This window comes from Cygnus olor, chromosome 4, assembly GCF_009769625.2.
Source record: "Cygnus olor isolate bCygOlo1 chromosome 4, bCygOlo1.pri.v2, whole genome shotgun sequence".
Classification (NCBI taxonomy): Eukaryota; Metazoa; Chordata; class Aves; order Anseriformes; family Anatidae; genus Cygnus; species Cygnus olor.
Window position 1 is genome coordinate 68,875,811 of NC_049172.1, and position 16,505 is coordinate 68,892,315.

At 34.8% G+C, this 16,505-nt stretch overlaps 1 protein-coding gene across 2 annotated transcripts in view; it reads left to right on the forward strand.

Annotated features, from left to right (window-relative positions):
- The window catches only part of POLN (DNA polymerase nu), a 110,606-nt gene that overhangs the window by 82,123 nt on the left and 11,978 nt on the right, over positions 1–16,505 (forward strand). For both annotated transcript variants that reach the window (XM_040556361.1, XM_040556360.1), the window contains exons 21-23: positions 1,408–1,518; positions 4,758–4,836; positions 15,626–15,693. In XM_040556361.1, the coding sequence (XP_040412295.1) occupies positions 1,408–1,518; positions 4,758–4,836; positions 15,626–15,693 (258 nt within the window). The remainder of the gene's footprint in view (positions 1–1,407; positions 1,519–4,757; positions 4,837–15,625; positions 15,694–16,505) is intronic.

Here is a 16,505-nt window from a genome sequence, read left to right on the forward strand (position 1 = left end):
TTGCCAAAGAATATCCCAACCTCCAGATAGTTCAGTTTCTTGTTCCAAAAATTGTACTTTTAGTGTCAGCACTTCTGGAAATACAGGAATTCAGCAGAACCATCTTAGAATCAGAATCAGTAAGGTTGGAAAACACCTCCAGGATCATCTAGTGCAGGACTCAGCACTTAGCCACATTGAACCTCATCCCATTGGCCTCTGCCCATCGACCCATCCTGTCCAGGTCCCTCTGCAGGGCCTTCCTACCCTCCAGCAGATTGACACTTTCCCCCAGCATGATGTCATCTGCAAACTTACTGAGGGTGCACTCAATTCCCTCGTCCAAATCATCAATAAAGATATTAAAAAGGATGCGCCCCAACACCAACCCCTGGGGAACACCACTTGTGACCCGAATCTTCATTCCCTGTACTTAGTACTGAGTGTGTGCTGTCCACAGTAAAGTCAGAGCTTTGTGTTTGGAGAGGTTTTCTTACTCTGCTTGCATGTCTGAGATACGTCAGACAAGATGAAACTCTACGTCAGTCTGAACTTCCATGGTATCTAATGATGACTCATCAAGTAAAGGTTCTCAGAAGTATAAGAAAAGATTGTATGAAGATGTATTTTTAACATGGGTGACTTCACTTTTCTTACTTAATTTTTCACTTGTTGTACTTCTTTTTTTCATTAAATTTTTTTTTGGGGGGGAGGAATAAAAGCTAAGATAAGGCTTTACATGTGTTATGTGGACAAGAGGATCATTGGATCTCTCTTCCTCTCTCAGCTCCTCTCAAGTGCTAGCAGCTATTTTGGCAAAATACATCATCATCAGGCCTAAAATAAATATTTACCTGTGTTTTCATGTGTTTCTTTTAATGATTAAAAACAAAAACAAATGAGAGTTAAAGAAGTTTGGCCTTGGAAGTGACATGAAACTATTGTATTTAGGAAAAAAAAAAAAGTATTAACTTTTTTTCCCCAAAAACTATTTGATAATTTTGGGAAAGATTCATTAACGATTTAATTGCTGCACAAGTTGATTTTATTTTTTTATTTTTTTCTATTCTCATGTAATCTATTCATTTCATGGAAAGCTCTAATTATGGCTGCTAATAGATAGCTAATTCTGCTAGATATTCATAGTTTCATCTCCCACAGAGAGAGTTTGCTCTTCTATCAGTGTATCAGCAGACATTCCTAATGAAATACAGCTTTAATGAACACAAGTTTTTCTTGTATAACATGTACCAATTCTCTGAGTAAAATAATTCTGAGACCAACAATACAATAAGCTCTGACTATTTTCAGAAGGAAAAATATTGAATTGTCTCAAACAGTGCATAATTGCAAAAATCCATATTATTTTCAAAAAGAATATTTGAAGTTTAATTGCTCTAATACAGATTTCTACCTAAATCCTACCAGGTTATGTGATTTCCATTATGGGGCGTAAAAGACCACTGGTTAATATCAATGCGCAGGATTATAAGCTACGCACTCAAGCAGAGAGGCAGGCTGTCAATTTTGTTGTTCAAGGTAAAAAAAAAGAAAACACCTACGTACCTACCTATTTACTTGCCTATCTACACTTAACTCTAGCAGACAACAACTTTGATAATCTCAAAAGAATGAATTATTTAGTAGGCTACTACTGATGCCTGAGTTTTATTATAAAAGAGAAGTTTAAAACAAGTATTCTAGCTTCCTTGGAAATAAAAAGTAAGCAGTATCACAAAACACAATGTTCTAATACAGTCTAGTTCTCTGTGATAGTTAAATATAGAAATAGATACAAATTATGTATGGAGATAATATATATTTCCGGGCTTCAGATATATTGTTGTCTTAAAACATTTTCCTTTCTGGTTTCTTTGATAGTTTGTTACACCAAAAGGGCTTATGTGATTTTGCTGCTTGCAATTTCTAGCTTTTATTTTGTCAGATAGCTTTAGTTTAAGAAATATACAGTATTACAAGAACATATATTATTATTTGTACTGAAATCCAAATCATTCTTTGTAAGGATCATATGAAAATAATTCTATGAAGGGTGAGAATAAAGGCATTTTTTCACAGAACAACATGGGAAATTTGCCATGTTGGAAAATGTAAAAAGTAGCATAAAAATGCTCAACTATTAGTTAATGATGTATTAACATCCTCAGTTTAAGTTGTGTGGGGCCCAGTATTGTAAAGAATTTAGCCACCTAAAGAAAAAAAAAAATGAAACTGAGCTGGCAGTCCAGAGCTGAAATCCCTCCTACCAAACTACCCTTTGGAAGTATTATTTCTTTAACTGGAAGATGCAGACAGGGTTTTCATTAAGTTATATTGGACATGTACTACTTACAGGCAAGTAAAAACTGCTTTCTAAATATGGTGATGGTGTGCTTTTTATAGAATGATTTGAATTTTCCTTTTGAAAGGATCATTTGATTTTTCTTTTTTCCTCCCCAAATATTATTCACGTTAATGTTTCATTTTAAAAATGACTTAAGTAATTATGTCATGTTTGACACTCCTTGTAATTAGTAACTGAATTTAAGTACTACCCCTGCAAGAACATGCACAGATCTAGAATTCTAATACCCTGTTGCGTGAGTAACAATTGTGCTCAAGTGACAGCTGCCTTGCTGTATTAGGCTCTCAAATGCAGGATTTTAAAATATCCTTATAAAATCTGCAGGAAAGCTTGCATGTTTGTAAATATGGGGATGCCTGCACAACCTTCTCTGGAGTCTTGTGTTCAGTTTACCTGGGTTTCCATCCAGCTGGCCAGCAGCCCTCTCCAGCTGAAGGCACAGTGCTTGAGCTAATAGAGCGAGTCCTGCTGAGTGTACAGTGTAGCATTAATAAAGCTACACGGCCCTCTGAGCAGCACTTTCTTGTGTCCATCTGTCCAAAGAGCGTGGAGCTGAGGCAAAGCCACCACAGGACTGTCTACAAAATTCTCAGTTGTATGTATCAAAACATACAATAATAAGATTAACATATTTCATTGTCAGTTCAAATCATACTGGAAGACAAATCTGATGAAAAATAGCGTGTCTATTATTCAAAACATGTAGTATTGGAAGGTAGGGTGAAACAAGTATGAAAAACTTTAACATATTCTATATTCCTAAATGGTATTAAAAATTTCCTTCTAGACTAGAATAATTTTTAATTGCAGCGTTTCAGCTGTGAGATAGTATTTAAAGACTGTAAAAACTTCCAAAATTATGCTAAAACATTTTGTTACATTGTTAGCGTAGTAAACTGCATATAATGTGTTTTATATTTATATATAATAATCTAATTAATGTAAGTAGTTTGCATTTTGCATATGGTAGCAGAAACTGATAGCAGAAGACGTTTGATGCATCGCAATATTGAGAGGAATGTACAGAGTTACAGCTTCAACTTACTGCAACGATATTTGCCACAGTTCATTCTTAGTGTTTTTTCTCTTATTGAAGATTCCAGTACAATAATTTTTACCAATGTACAGCATATTATTCATCAGTTATGTTTCAGATCTAGCTGGCTGAATAGAGAAAAACATGTATTTTATTAAGATATTTATCATGGAAACTGTTACATTTATTTGGGAGAATCCTACTCTGGGATCTTGCTGTTTGGCAAGTTCCAAATACACTGAAATGATGGAACTATATCCACAAGTGTCTAGTCTATTATTTTATTTCATTGTTTTAACATCAAGGAATATTTTCAAAAAGGACTACAGAACTGGTCAGAAAAATTTAATGAAAATACTTTTCCTAAGATGTTCTATAGCAGTTAAACTATTACACAACTGTGGCAAAGTCATCAAGGTGGAGTCTCAGTGTGGGACTCAGAGGAGGCAGTTTGTCACAGAAAGCCATGAATAAAGAAGAGGTGAAGTCTTTCCCCTCTTGGGTCATTGAGAGATAATGATCTCCTCAATCTCTTAGATACTCTCTTAGCTCCCAGGAGAGTACCCTTGCCATTTGCCTAACGTTGCTAGTCTTTATCTCTGGAAGTTGGACAATTTGGAAGGAAGAATTCAAGATTGACTGAGTTCAGGGGTTCAAAAAGGAACAAGCATATGGTTTGGTACATTTAGGATATCTGATGGAGAAAGGAGAATTACGGTTTCCAGTCCTTAGTTAAAGGACTGCTTCTGTATTTCATCTGATAATTCTTTATATAAAAATGCATTAAAACCCTGTTGCATGGTTCAAAACAGAACCTTTCACGAAACTGCAGGCCTGGGGAATCATTCTGTTTCTTGATCCCTAGAAATGCAGAATCCGTTATATAACATGACACTGTTAATGCACCACTGCTCTTAACACTGTAATGTAACGAATATACATTACAAACCCATGGAGATATGAAAAAGCATAAATTAAGTTACCAAATGAAAATGTGTCCATGAAACAATGTTCTAATCTTTTATGACATTAAATTTTAATTGATTTATAGGTAAATTTTAATTCCAATTTAGAGTTAGATGATTTCAGACTTTTTTTTTTAGAAAGAAGTTCTCAACTCATGGCCGTGAGTGTCAAATTCACCTTTAACTAGCATATATCGTAATATTATTATTTTCTGTTTTAATTAACATGCAACTATTAGTTTTTTATTAATCTTGTGATCTGTTTTACATACAACATCAAGTGAATCTGCTAGTTTTGCAAATTCTTTTAATTCATAACCTTCAGATGTGTTTCATTCCTGTGCCATGGTTCTAAGCACAACTTTTTCATTTTGCTTGCTATAAATTAAAACCAGGTCACTTTCTTTCATAGGATCTGCAGCTGATCTTTGTAAAATGGCTATGGTTGAAATTTTTACCTCTGTTGTCACTTCTCCAACTTTAACAGCCAGGTTAGTAATGAATGACTGCAAAAGTGATTTTAAAACAAAAATAGTTGAATGGGTTTCTGGCATTTTAAACAGCTGTAGAAATATTGTGTATGCTTTTGAAACAAGCGAGGACTTGTGAGATGGTTTCATACATGCAGAGTTATATCTTTCTGCTTAAATGGCTGAATCTGTTAATCTATCTCAAGGCAATGAAGTACCTTGGGGCCATTTAAGCTCAGTCAGATCTAGTTCAGTGGTAGTTCTTCAGTGGTAGTTCCGCATCTTTGAAATCGAGCCCACTGATCATATCCTTCCTGTATTTTGAGTGTGTTGTACAATGGCAATTGAACATTCAATGGGCTGGGAAAAAAAACAAGAATCAGGAAACCAGTGCTCAAACAAAATAAAGGAGGATTTTTTAATTTGTGTGTAGATGGCTTTCCTTTTCTTAAAAAAAAAAAAGGAAAAAAAAAAGGTTATTTGATATCTGCACTTGTTCATAGCCCTTGTGTATATAGTTATATAAGATAAGCTATAAAATATATACTGAGACTATAAATAGTGTGTGTTTGTGTGTGGGTATCATGTATGCACAGCAGTGCTGTCTGATTTGATCAATGTATGGTTCCAAAATGTAATTTCTAATTAAAAATTTAAATTGTGTGTCGGATTCAAAGATAGAGTCACTCCAAAGGCAAAAAAAAACAAAAAACAAAAAACAACCAACCAAACAAAAAAAACCTTGTTCTGAGTAATGCTCTTCAGTGTTATTGCAACCTTATGAGAAAAATGCCACTGAACAATTACCAAAAAATAAAAAAAATAAATAAATCTCCATCTACTCTAAATCTGAAATGGAAGATTGTTCTTTGGCAGAGATACTCCATACAGGCAGACAATGATACCTTTATGTATTAAATTTTGGATGACGTATTATAATATATTGTGTTGTTTATTTGGGGACAGATTCTCTGTGCTGATTGTAATTCTTTCTGCTGCCTGAGTTGTATGAGGAGGCCTGAATCTGGCAGCTGTGGTCTGGTTGAAAATGTCTTTAGCAGGTGTAACTTTGAGTTAAATTAGCCACAGAACAGCTGTCTTCTGTGACAGTCAGCCAGCAGTCTTTATTGGAGGAGGCAAGTAGAGGTGGTGAGAGGGCAAAAATATATTCTCTTCCTCAGTCCCTACCTAACACAGATGTTTAGGTTCAATAACTAACTAGCTGTTGTGATTCTGAGAAAGCCAAAGGTTTTTGTGGTTAATGCCCTGTCTGGTAGAGCTTGTGGATGTTTGTTCTCAACAGAAAATTTTACTTGAGTTGTCCTCTCTCAAAACTCTTTCTTTTAAAGATGTAGAGTCATCAGAAAGCTAAGGAGGCAACAGACACGGGGGAGTACTGAACTTTTACAAGTTTTCCTTGTGGTGTGAAAGTGTTGGAGAAGTGCTAGACCAGACATAATAGAAGAATTGCTGCCTATGCTTCTTATTCCTGTCTTAAGTATCACAGCTGGGAAAGACCAAGACAGTAAAGTCAATTAAAAGAGACAGATGGTTTTAAACTGGAATTTTGAACTCCTGCCAGCCACTAACAACTGGATGGCTTTGCTAAAGGAGAGCCTTTTAATAGTTATGAATGGCTTCTTGCTGTAATATTTAGTAGGTACTCAGCCAGGCTTGTCAGAAAAGCACAGTCAGTGCCTTTGTAAATTCTGTGATCACTCACCTGGTTAGAAGGTGGCTCAGGCATTTGAAAGCATCACTGCGGTCTTGTCAGTAGAATATGGTACTGGAACTTAGAAATTTGTGTTTCCACTCAGTCACTTGTCTGTCAGGTGACGTTCAGCTAGTTATTTTTTCAGTGGTCTGTTTCTTGATTTTCTTGTCAGTAAAGTCAAGAGAATGATCCTAACATCCTTTGTAAAACACTTTGAAAAGTATTGTTCAAAGGAAGTGGTGCTGTTGTTGTAACAGTAGGAATGCACAGTAGCTCTTCCAAAATGATAAATATAATCAGTGTCCTATTATCATCACGAGATCGTATTAATTCCAAAGATAGAGCACTACTGTCTTTTCTTCAGTCTTACCCCCTTGCAAGTATTTTTTTTCCCTATTAGAATTTCTAATTTTAGAATCAAGGTTTTCACTTTGAACAACGTATCAAAGAGAAATGTCATTTATATACGCTTTAGAAGAAATTATGAGCTCCTTATTTACACTGGGATATAGTATATCCTATAAGGCATCGCCAAATAGTGGCTAACGCTTGACATTTTGTCTTCCCTACTTTAGAAATAATAATAATAATAATAATAATGCATTCTAGACAAGGTCTTACAGTTTTTAATGTTAGTTTATGGTTATGTTTACAGTCTCCTTCATCAACAGCATCGTATTCACATATATTGTAAACTGTTCTGATGTGAGTAAGCTCTGACTCAACAGTATATAGCTTCATTTTTGTATGCCTAGTAATCATTACATCTTCAGATATTGTTTGCACATAAAAAATCATGTTTGACAATCAGAGAAAGGTAATCAAGTTATACTTTCATGAAGCTGAATTGGTGAGGCCCTCATGAAGGAGCAGTATGCTCCGCTGTGACTGATCAGTGGCTGCTCTGACAACTGGCAGTCTCATTTTTCTTTTCGTCTTTGTCCACCTTTTAATTCAAATGCCAGCCTAGCAATTTATGCTGTTGACAATAAAACAAACAAACAAACAGTTACTGGAAATAATTGCACAGAAATGGGGAAAAGAAGAAAAATGCAATCCCTATGATAAAAAACTGGTATTAGTATGGATTAACTACCAGCATCGGTGTTAACGTGTGCATTTTGTGTGGTACTGACGAATAATCAGAATTATTTCTTCAGACTGCTTCCATATTATCTAGATCTTTGTTAAGATGCTGCTCTGCAGCTGATGGCCAAGTTGCTTACTGAAAATATGCTGCTGACATAAATTATTCAGGTGCCAGCTTTTACCTGTCTGACCCAATTCACACAACTTCCACAGAACGTTTCCTGCAGGCAGATGATAACAAAGAAACTTCTGAAGTCAGATCAAGGCACATAGTAGCAGCTTAAAGAAAGATTTGCGGAATGTATGAGAGTACTCAGTGAGCTCTGATTGACAATTGTAGTTATTTTCAGTGTTTAAAACATCATTACAGTGGCAGATACATGGAAATTTGGCGTGGAAGAAGGGTGCTGGCAACTTAAGGAAGAACTGCTGCCTGCACCAATTTTTGTAAAAATTATCACTCGGTAGGCTGAAGATAGACTGATATTACCCAAAGTCTATCTGGCACTGTATGGACTTCTCAGAAAGCTTTTAGCCATTAAAGATGATAATATCCTAACAACATGCAAATTAAATTTAACACGTCTACAGAACTAGTGAGTAATTTGGCTTGAATCCAGCAATTCTGCTTTCTTCCCAATTTATTGTTCCTACAGTGCTGGATCTGTGCCACAAGCAAGCAGCTTTACTTCTCAGCTTGTCCAGAGCCTGGTTAAAGAGACAGCTTCGGCACCGGGCCAGATATAAGTGAATGATTTGAAAAGTAGGAGCCTTGTCAGTAAGAGCGAAAGACACAAACCTCTTTTCTTGGTCCCAAATCCTAAACTAGTAAGAGAGAACCCTAACTGTCCCAGGAACAAACTCTGTGTTATGTTGCCTGTTTTTTTTTCTTCTTCTTCTTTTTGTTTTGTTTGTTTGTTTTCTGATAGAAATCACGTGATAAATCACAAATGATTCACTTACTGGAAATAGCTTCAGTTGTAGTTACACAAAGGAGCCTTGACACATTTTATAAGGTGCACAGGAATTCTTGCACTAGTACTTTATTAACTGGTTACATTTCCTCAGGAAATTTCCTGAGTTACACTTCCTCAAAAGGGCATACTGGTAAAAACGACTTCTTGATCATATCAGAGTTCAAAGGCATTCAGTGAACTGCTTGGTGCTGCTGCTGTGTGTAGGATGGTTTTCTTTAGTTCTGGGCATACATTTTACACCCCTCTATCTGTTTCTTAAGGAATTAAAGAACTGTTCTTACTCAAGTTCCTTCTGTAGCTGTTATCCAGGATTTTCAGTAAATGCCTGTTCTCTCCCCCATTATTCCCAATATATGGTCACAGATCTGCTCTAAAGTATTAACTCTTGCAAGAGTGTCATCCTTGGCTTAATACTGGAGAAACAGAATCAAGGAAAAGGTAAAGGTTTTGATTCTGCTTGCGAGGAGAGTAAGATTTTTGTTTCACAGACATATGCTTCAGTTTCAGATGAAGGAAACATCCTAGATCATATGGCTGTTCCAGACATTAGTGGGAGCTCTCTGTAGCTGTCGTCTCCATCCAGTTTGTAACTCTTTGCTTCCCAAGTAGCCAAATAATACTGTCTTTCTAGGTGTGCTGTGACCTAGCAAAATCACTGCTTTCCTCAAGCGTCCACAGAAGTATTTTGCATGTATCCACAAGATGGTGAACTGTTACCTGAACACTTCATACAGAGTAAGCCAGAACAAGTCAGAGTGATTTATTCTTTATAGGAAGAGCTCAATATATTTAATATGCTTAAATATCACAGCCAAAAAGGACATACATGATGTAGCAGGCACTGAAGTGTTCCTTTATGTGGGTCTTTCAACACAATTAAATACTTCCAGTTTATAAAAGCTTTTTGTAGGTCACCTTTTAGACTGGTATGTTTTAAAACACTTCGGTTACATGTGAAAATTCTATTCTCTTTAATTAACCATCTGTTCAGCTTCCTGCTCTTCATGATGTTGCTGCTGAGAAAACAAATTTCACAAGTTAGCTGAATTTTTGTAGTTAAAATGTTAGAATGTCAACATGTCTTGGTTGTCATTAGGAGAACACTGAAAGAAGTATCTTAAAGTTAATTCAGGTAACACCTATGCAGGCATGATATATTTTAAGTTATAGCTCTTATACTACTGCATTAGAAATCCTTGTACATGCAACTTCAAAAGAAACTTGAAAAATCTACAAAATGTTACAAAATTATCTTAACCTTGTTCCTTATTTACATGACAATTTAATAAGCATTCTTTCCACTTGAATCCATTTTTGTGGGGAAACTGTGCAACAATTAAATAGCATGTAGTATTTGTAGTATTAGAAAAAAAAAGAAAAAAAAACATTTTTACTGTAGGGAACAGAGATTTCTAAGAGAATTAGATCCAACTTCCATCTGGTCCATTATCACTGACTGTGGCCAGTAGTAGATGCTTCAGGAGGAAGGTGTACGATTTTTAGTAGGGATAGCCTGTCTGTCTGCAAATTCTCATCTTGCTGCAATGGTGAGGATGAGTCTAGGTTCTGAAACAGAAGATTTAAGTCTTTCCTCAAAGTCATTGTATGTCATCAATTCTAAACGTTCTTGAAAGCCATGAAGGTGTTTGTTACCTGAGCAGGCACTCTGGCATTTTCTATCAGGATGTTTAATTATATGCCTTGTAAACTATTATTTTGTTTAATAAAAATTGAATTTAATAATTATGAATTATATATATTATAAATATGAATAAATATGAATTGCTTTCTATTTGATATTACATTTACATTTTTTCATATTCTCCCATTTATCTGATTTAAAAATATCTTTGTCTTTTTATTATTTTTTCTAACCACTTAACATCTTTTGTGCTCTTTGGATTTTTTTTTAACTTATCATTGTATATAATGATACAGCTTTGTATATAAAGTTTCTAACCACATCCTGTCACATACAGCAATTCTATAGGTTCCCATTATGCACTTAGAAATTTCACATTCAAAATGAAAAGGCAATTTTATTAGTTGGATGATTATTTTATTTATAAAAAAGGGGACAACATAGGATGACAAAAAGAAATCTTTGGGATATAAAAAATGATACTGTTGTATCAGAAAATTGTATGAAGTTTAATGCTCAGGGACAGTGCTTTTATAAATAAGAAAACTGTGGGACTAGAAAAGGACTGATTCTTTTAAAGAGTTTCTAAATGCGTGTTGTGCTGCTAAGTGATCATTAACTCCTTTTCTGAAGCAGTGTGCTTTTAGTAACTTTAAACATTTTTACATTTTTACTGTAGCTGTATAAAAGTTATTAACTAATTAATTATTAATAATTATTAAATTTTTTCATGTTCTTAAGTAATGCTTTACAGAAATTTGTAAAAATTTAGCTAGATTTTTACTTTGACACAAAAGCTATGAAGGATTTCAAATAAAGAATATTTTTTTGCACCTTCTCCAAGAGAATCCTTTGGTTTTATGAAATCTGTTCTCCAGTTATGATTTAACTGTCAACATGCCTTCAGATTAGATGTTAGATATTAGAGCTAACCAGTAGGACACATTAAGCACCAGGACGTAGGTAGATCTTAAACTATTTTAAATAGATAAACATTAAATAATTGTTAAATAACTTAACCCCATTGGGCTCCTCAGCCTTGTTCTTAGTCATAATAAAGTGCCCTTAATTCCTTATTATGCATGACAATCAGACCCTCTTACTTAAGGCATTCCCACTTACCCAGTTTTAAACCTTGTTTTAATTTATTTTTTGTCCAAACTCTTAATTTTGAATTTAATTAAGCCACATCAATGTAATATTTGAGCTCCTCTCAGATATGTTTTAAGCCACTGCTCAGCACCTTACACCTGTGGCCTAGTCTGTCTCATTCTCCTCCTTCATGCTGCCGGCAATTAGTGAGACCTCTCATGGGAGTATTCAGGGGCTTTGATGGGGGATGGAAATAGAGACAGCCGTCAAAATTGAGGTGGGTTTTAAGTGGTCTGGAACTGGTATGTGATGGGTCCAGATTGCCTGCTTCCAAATTATGGAGTAAATTAACCTACAACTTGCTTGTAAAGCACATTGGTGCTTTATTTTTATTTTTTTTATCTTCAATTAGACCCATCTGGAAAACTAGACCATGTTATGTTTTGGATTTGTTGTTAACAGCAATGAAGATTTCCCTCATGATATAAAAATGTACCAGAAAATTGAAAAGAGGGCTATTCTCCCTGTCTGACTTCAGGTATCTGATGTAGGTGGCTGCATTAGGGGGTGGTAGTCCCACAAAGTCAATGCATGAAGATGAGGTTTTTCAAGAAGTCCGCTCAAAACAAGTAGGTGCCTTTGTCCCTTGACTATAGGATGAGCATGAATTAAGTAGTCTGAGCATCTCTTGGCATATTGTAATGGCCTGAAACACTGCACATAACTGTTTAAAAAAAAAAAAAAAACAAGAGCTTCTGAGAAAAACTACTAGGAAGAGGATTTGGTTGGTTGGTTGTTTTTTTTTTTATTTGTTTTGTTTTTCTCCTGTCCTACCTCCTACATGATATTCCTATATTCCTACAATAGCATCTGCAGCATGTCACACCACAGAACTCTCGTTTGCAGCTTAGAGAAAATGTAGTTTCCTTTAATGGTAAAGAAATACAATTGCTCACCAATAAGGTAATAGCTGTTTTGATGAAGTCAGTTCAATAGTGTACTTATTTTTTGGCAACACATTTGAAGTAGTCATGGAAAAGCTTGCAGTTCTGTACTTTCGAACAGAGATGTCCAGGTCTGGAATATATTGCCTTAAAATAACAAATAAAACCCTAATTTTTTCTTATAATAGAAAACAAACTGGCTTGGTACCATGAAAACTTAAACCGTAGGGAGGCAATATGGTCTCATCAGTAGAACATTACGAAAAAAAATATTTTGATGATAGTTTAATTTGTTTTGTCATATATAGGGTCAATTATATGATTATGATATAGTAATGATGGCTGGATGGGTCCACTGAAGATCTGAGTTTAATGTCTGTTGCTTCATGGGAAACTGGAAGAATATAGTATTGAAGAGAATTAAAAAGATTTTTTTGTTAAAATTCTGTAGTGCAGCATGATTTCAGGAAGGATGTGTACTAAGCATACTGTGAATATTGTGAAAATAATTGAGAAAATATTAACTTGTAAATCAAAAGCATTTCTTATCATCTGCAGAATGATAAAAATACTAGTCTCAGTTTGGTTTGCAGTCTCCAATTCTGTTTTCCATACTTTCTAGCAAGCAATAATGGGAGGAGTTTGCTATTTCAATATTCTATCAAAGTGCTGATCACTCATTTAAGCTATTAAACAAAAGCGTATTTTTTTTCCAAACTTTTTCACTCAAGTTGTGCAACAGGTGTGTGCATACACCGGAATGTTAAAAGCTATGCATTTTAAACATAAAAATTACTTTGATTTTTCATTCACCTGTATTGATGTCAAATTGAGTACTTTGTTCTGTGGAACTGCGTACTGTATGAGAATGTCACTACTTTAACAAAAATTAAAAAATACAAATTGTCTTGTACTATAAACCTCCCAGGGGAGAACCTGTGGTGTTGATGTGAGAGGGACAAGACAAAGAGAACATAACAAAAAAATTGTGTGATGAAAATTAAGAAGGAAATAGTTGATACTAGTCCATTTCTCGACATCAAGATGGGAAATCATGTTTAGCATTAATTAAAATGTAAGTGTTAGAAATACTTACTTGTTAGATCACATATGTCTGAGATAGACAACATCCCTGTTTTCTAAATGAATGTGCATTGCTTAGCAGGAGAGTAACATAGCTAGAAAGAGACCAACGATTATGACTTCTAGTTCTGTTCTAGTTTAGCAGACAGAATATTGTCCTGAACCTTTGATGAAGCACTAGATAATTAAGACTGGGTAGATGTAATTCTGCAGCTTTGTGCAGTTACTCAGATAGCTGTGGGCAGTGTAACTGAGTCGATAACTGAGGATGAGAAGCACTGAGAAATAGGGTCTTTCAGCTCTGGTGGAGAATCAAGCGACACTAGCTGTGCTGCTTTCAGTAGATAAACTTAAACACATAGTTGGGTCAAGTCTACTGTGTTGTCCAGACAGAAAATCTGGGTTCAGTTCACATTGCTCTCATAGGTTTTCTGATTTACTGAAGGGAACACTAATCTCTGGTCCAGCCCTGCTCCTCCTAAGCTCAGCTTTATTTCTAGCATGGAATTGAGGTGACCTGTTGGTCTAATGCTGAGTGCTTTAGAAAATCCACTTCTTCCCCCATTACTAAATCCTGATAAATTGATGATAAAATATTTGATTTATATTGTAAATTCATCAAAGAAAGGGCAATTCTTTACTAAATATTCAGAGAATGGGGCTCTAATTCTGACTGAAGTCATGAGACACTACTCTGATACAAATAATAACCAGTCTATCACATTTTTTATTGCACTGGTTTAATCAATGCAATTATTTTCACTTATTCAATTGACTCACAGTATATTCAGAGGTTTTAATGTCCACAGTTCTGTCTGATTTATGTCTTTTTGCATGTCACTTTAATGATTATGAGGAATCTCTTGCTTTAATTAATTTACTTGCATTGGAAATTAGAACTTTTCATATAACTGTATTCTCTTGCTATAGACGATCCTGGTCTTTTCATCTATTTCTTTTTGTATCCCATGTCCCCATTTCCTATTAGAAATATGTTAATCTGTTTCACTCTGCTTCTGACTGTGGTGTAAGTGACTAATAATTTAAGATCTATTATTAGAGCTCACCACACTGTTAGTCAATGTCACATTGTAATTTAAGGCAGTGTGAAACTATCTTAGGCTTATTTTCCTGAAAGCTGTGAAAGTTATAAGTAGTAACCATGTTGATGTTTCAGCCATTTCTAAAGAATGAATAACTGCTAGGTATTAAAAAAAAAAAAGTCTACAGTGGGCATATTTAATTTAAATTTTATATATGAATTGCAAAGAAATTCAGAAATAGGTGTTACAGTTTCATGGCTTAGACTCCCACCTGCAACAGTTAAAGAAGTAATAAAATAAACCTAACAGGAATGCAGTCTAATCAGACACACACTACTTTTCCTTTCTATGTGAGAACTGCACTCAAAGATTTTATGTGCTAGATTATGTCTATTCTGCCTTGGACATGATTCAATCAAAAACATTTATTTTTTCCACTGTGATCATATTTTTATGCCCAAACCAACAATTTAGGGTGCTATTCCCGTAAGCACTGAACAATTAAGACACAATCCATATGCAAGAGACCGATTGATATTTAGAGCTAATACAGACAAAGAGAAAAACAAAACTCAAGATCTCAGGTACATGTAGTTGCATGGATTTTAAGATGTTACTTCTTTCAGTTGTACACTCTGTTCTTATGAAGACAACTGTCCTAATAGCAGAGGCTACAGATCATATTGTGTATTTATGTCTACATTTTTGTTCTTCAACCTACTTGTTTACAGCATGAGGAGTCTTATTTTGCATTTACATGAAAGGATTATTTCCTGGAAAGGATTCAAGTCACTGGCCAACACTATACTAGGAGTTACTATTGGTATACCAGTGAGCCAAGTACTCTTGCTAATGACTTAACTCGCGCTTTTATTCCAACTCAGCTTGAGAAAACAAGCTATATTAACAAAACAAGCCCTGTCCTATTTCTTGCAATTTTCTGCAATTTCCATTAGTTTAAAGTAATACCTTGTCACATCATCAAATCCCTGAATGGCATTCACAAGTTCGCAAGCACAGTTTTGGTCTAAGACCGTGGCTTTTATTTTTTCAGCCTATGTGGAACAGCAATCCTTTTAATTTCATTAATGATTTTTTAACTTTCTTAAGATATTTATATTCACTTTAGTGTATCCATTGTGCACCTGAAAATTAGTTGATGGCATGAGTTGAAAGCACTATTAGAAATTTCATGTGTATGTTATCTAAAGTCTGGATTTTTTCAGGTTAATTGCTCAGATTCATGATGAGTTGTTGTTTGAAGTAGAAGATTCTCAAATCCAGGAATTTTCAGGTAAATGTAATCTTTTTCTCTTTCCCCCTGTCTCTCTGTTTCCACAATAACTTGAGGTATCTTTAGACTAGACTAGGCTAGAATAGAATAGTTCAGTTGGAAGGGACCTTCAAAGATCATCTACTGCTTAGACAACAAGAATTAATATAGCATATAACCATAAAAGTAAACAATAATACTTTCTCCAAGGTTTCGAGGGTTGTAGAAGGAAATAAACCAGTTTGAAAAAAATGTCTTGGGAAGTAACTTCCTAAATACTTCTTACTGGGGCCTGTTACATAAAGAGGTATGAAATCTTAATGTGAGAATGTAAGGTATAGTAATTTCTAAGTTAATTTACGGCTCTTTTATATGAAGAGAACTTTATGGTGGAACTTTCGAGGTTAAGGGTTACTAAAAGTTCCTGCCTACATTTTAATCCTCTCATCTGGCTTACTTCCAGACATTATTTCCTAAGCTAAAGTTTGTCTCCGCATCTGGTACAAATTTAGCTAGCAAATGAGGGCACATATGGGACTGTTGGGTCTCTTCTCCAGTAAGTAGTGGAGTCATTACTGTAGGTACCAAATGTTAATTCACAAACTTTGGTCTAGTTTGAAGCTGAACAATATTTTTGGCTGAAACAATTATCATAAGGTCATGAATATTTTAAACTAACCAATATAAGAAATATATTGCATTATAACCTAAGTATCTAAATAGCAATTTCAACTTCCTGTGTTGCATTCATTTAAATGGTACAATTTGCCATCTGTCTCATTTCATCATACGTTCCTCTTGTGAGTATTGGTTCATAATGAGAACATTAAAAC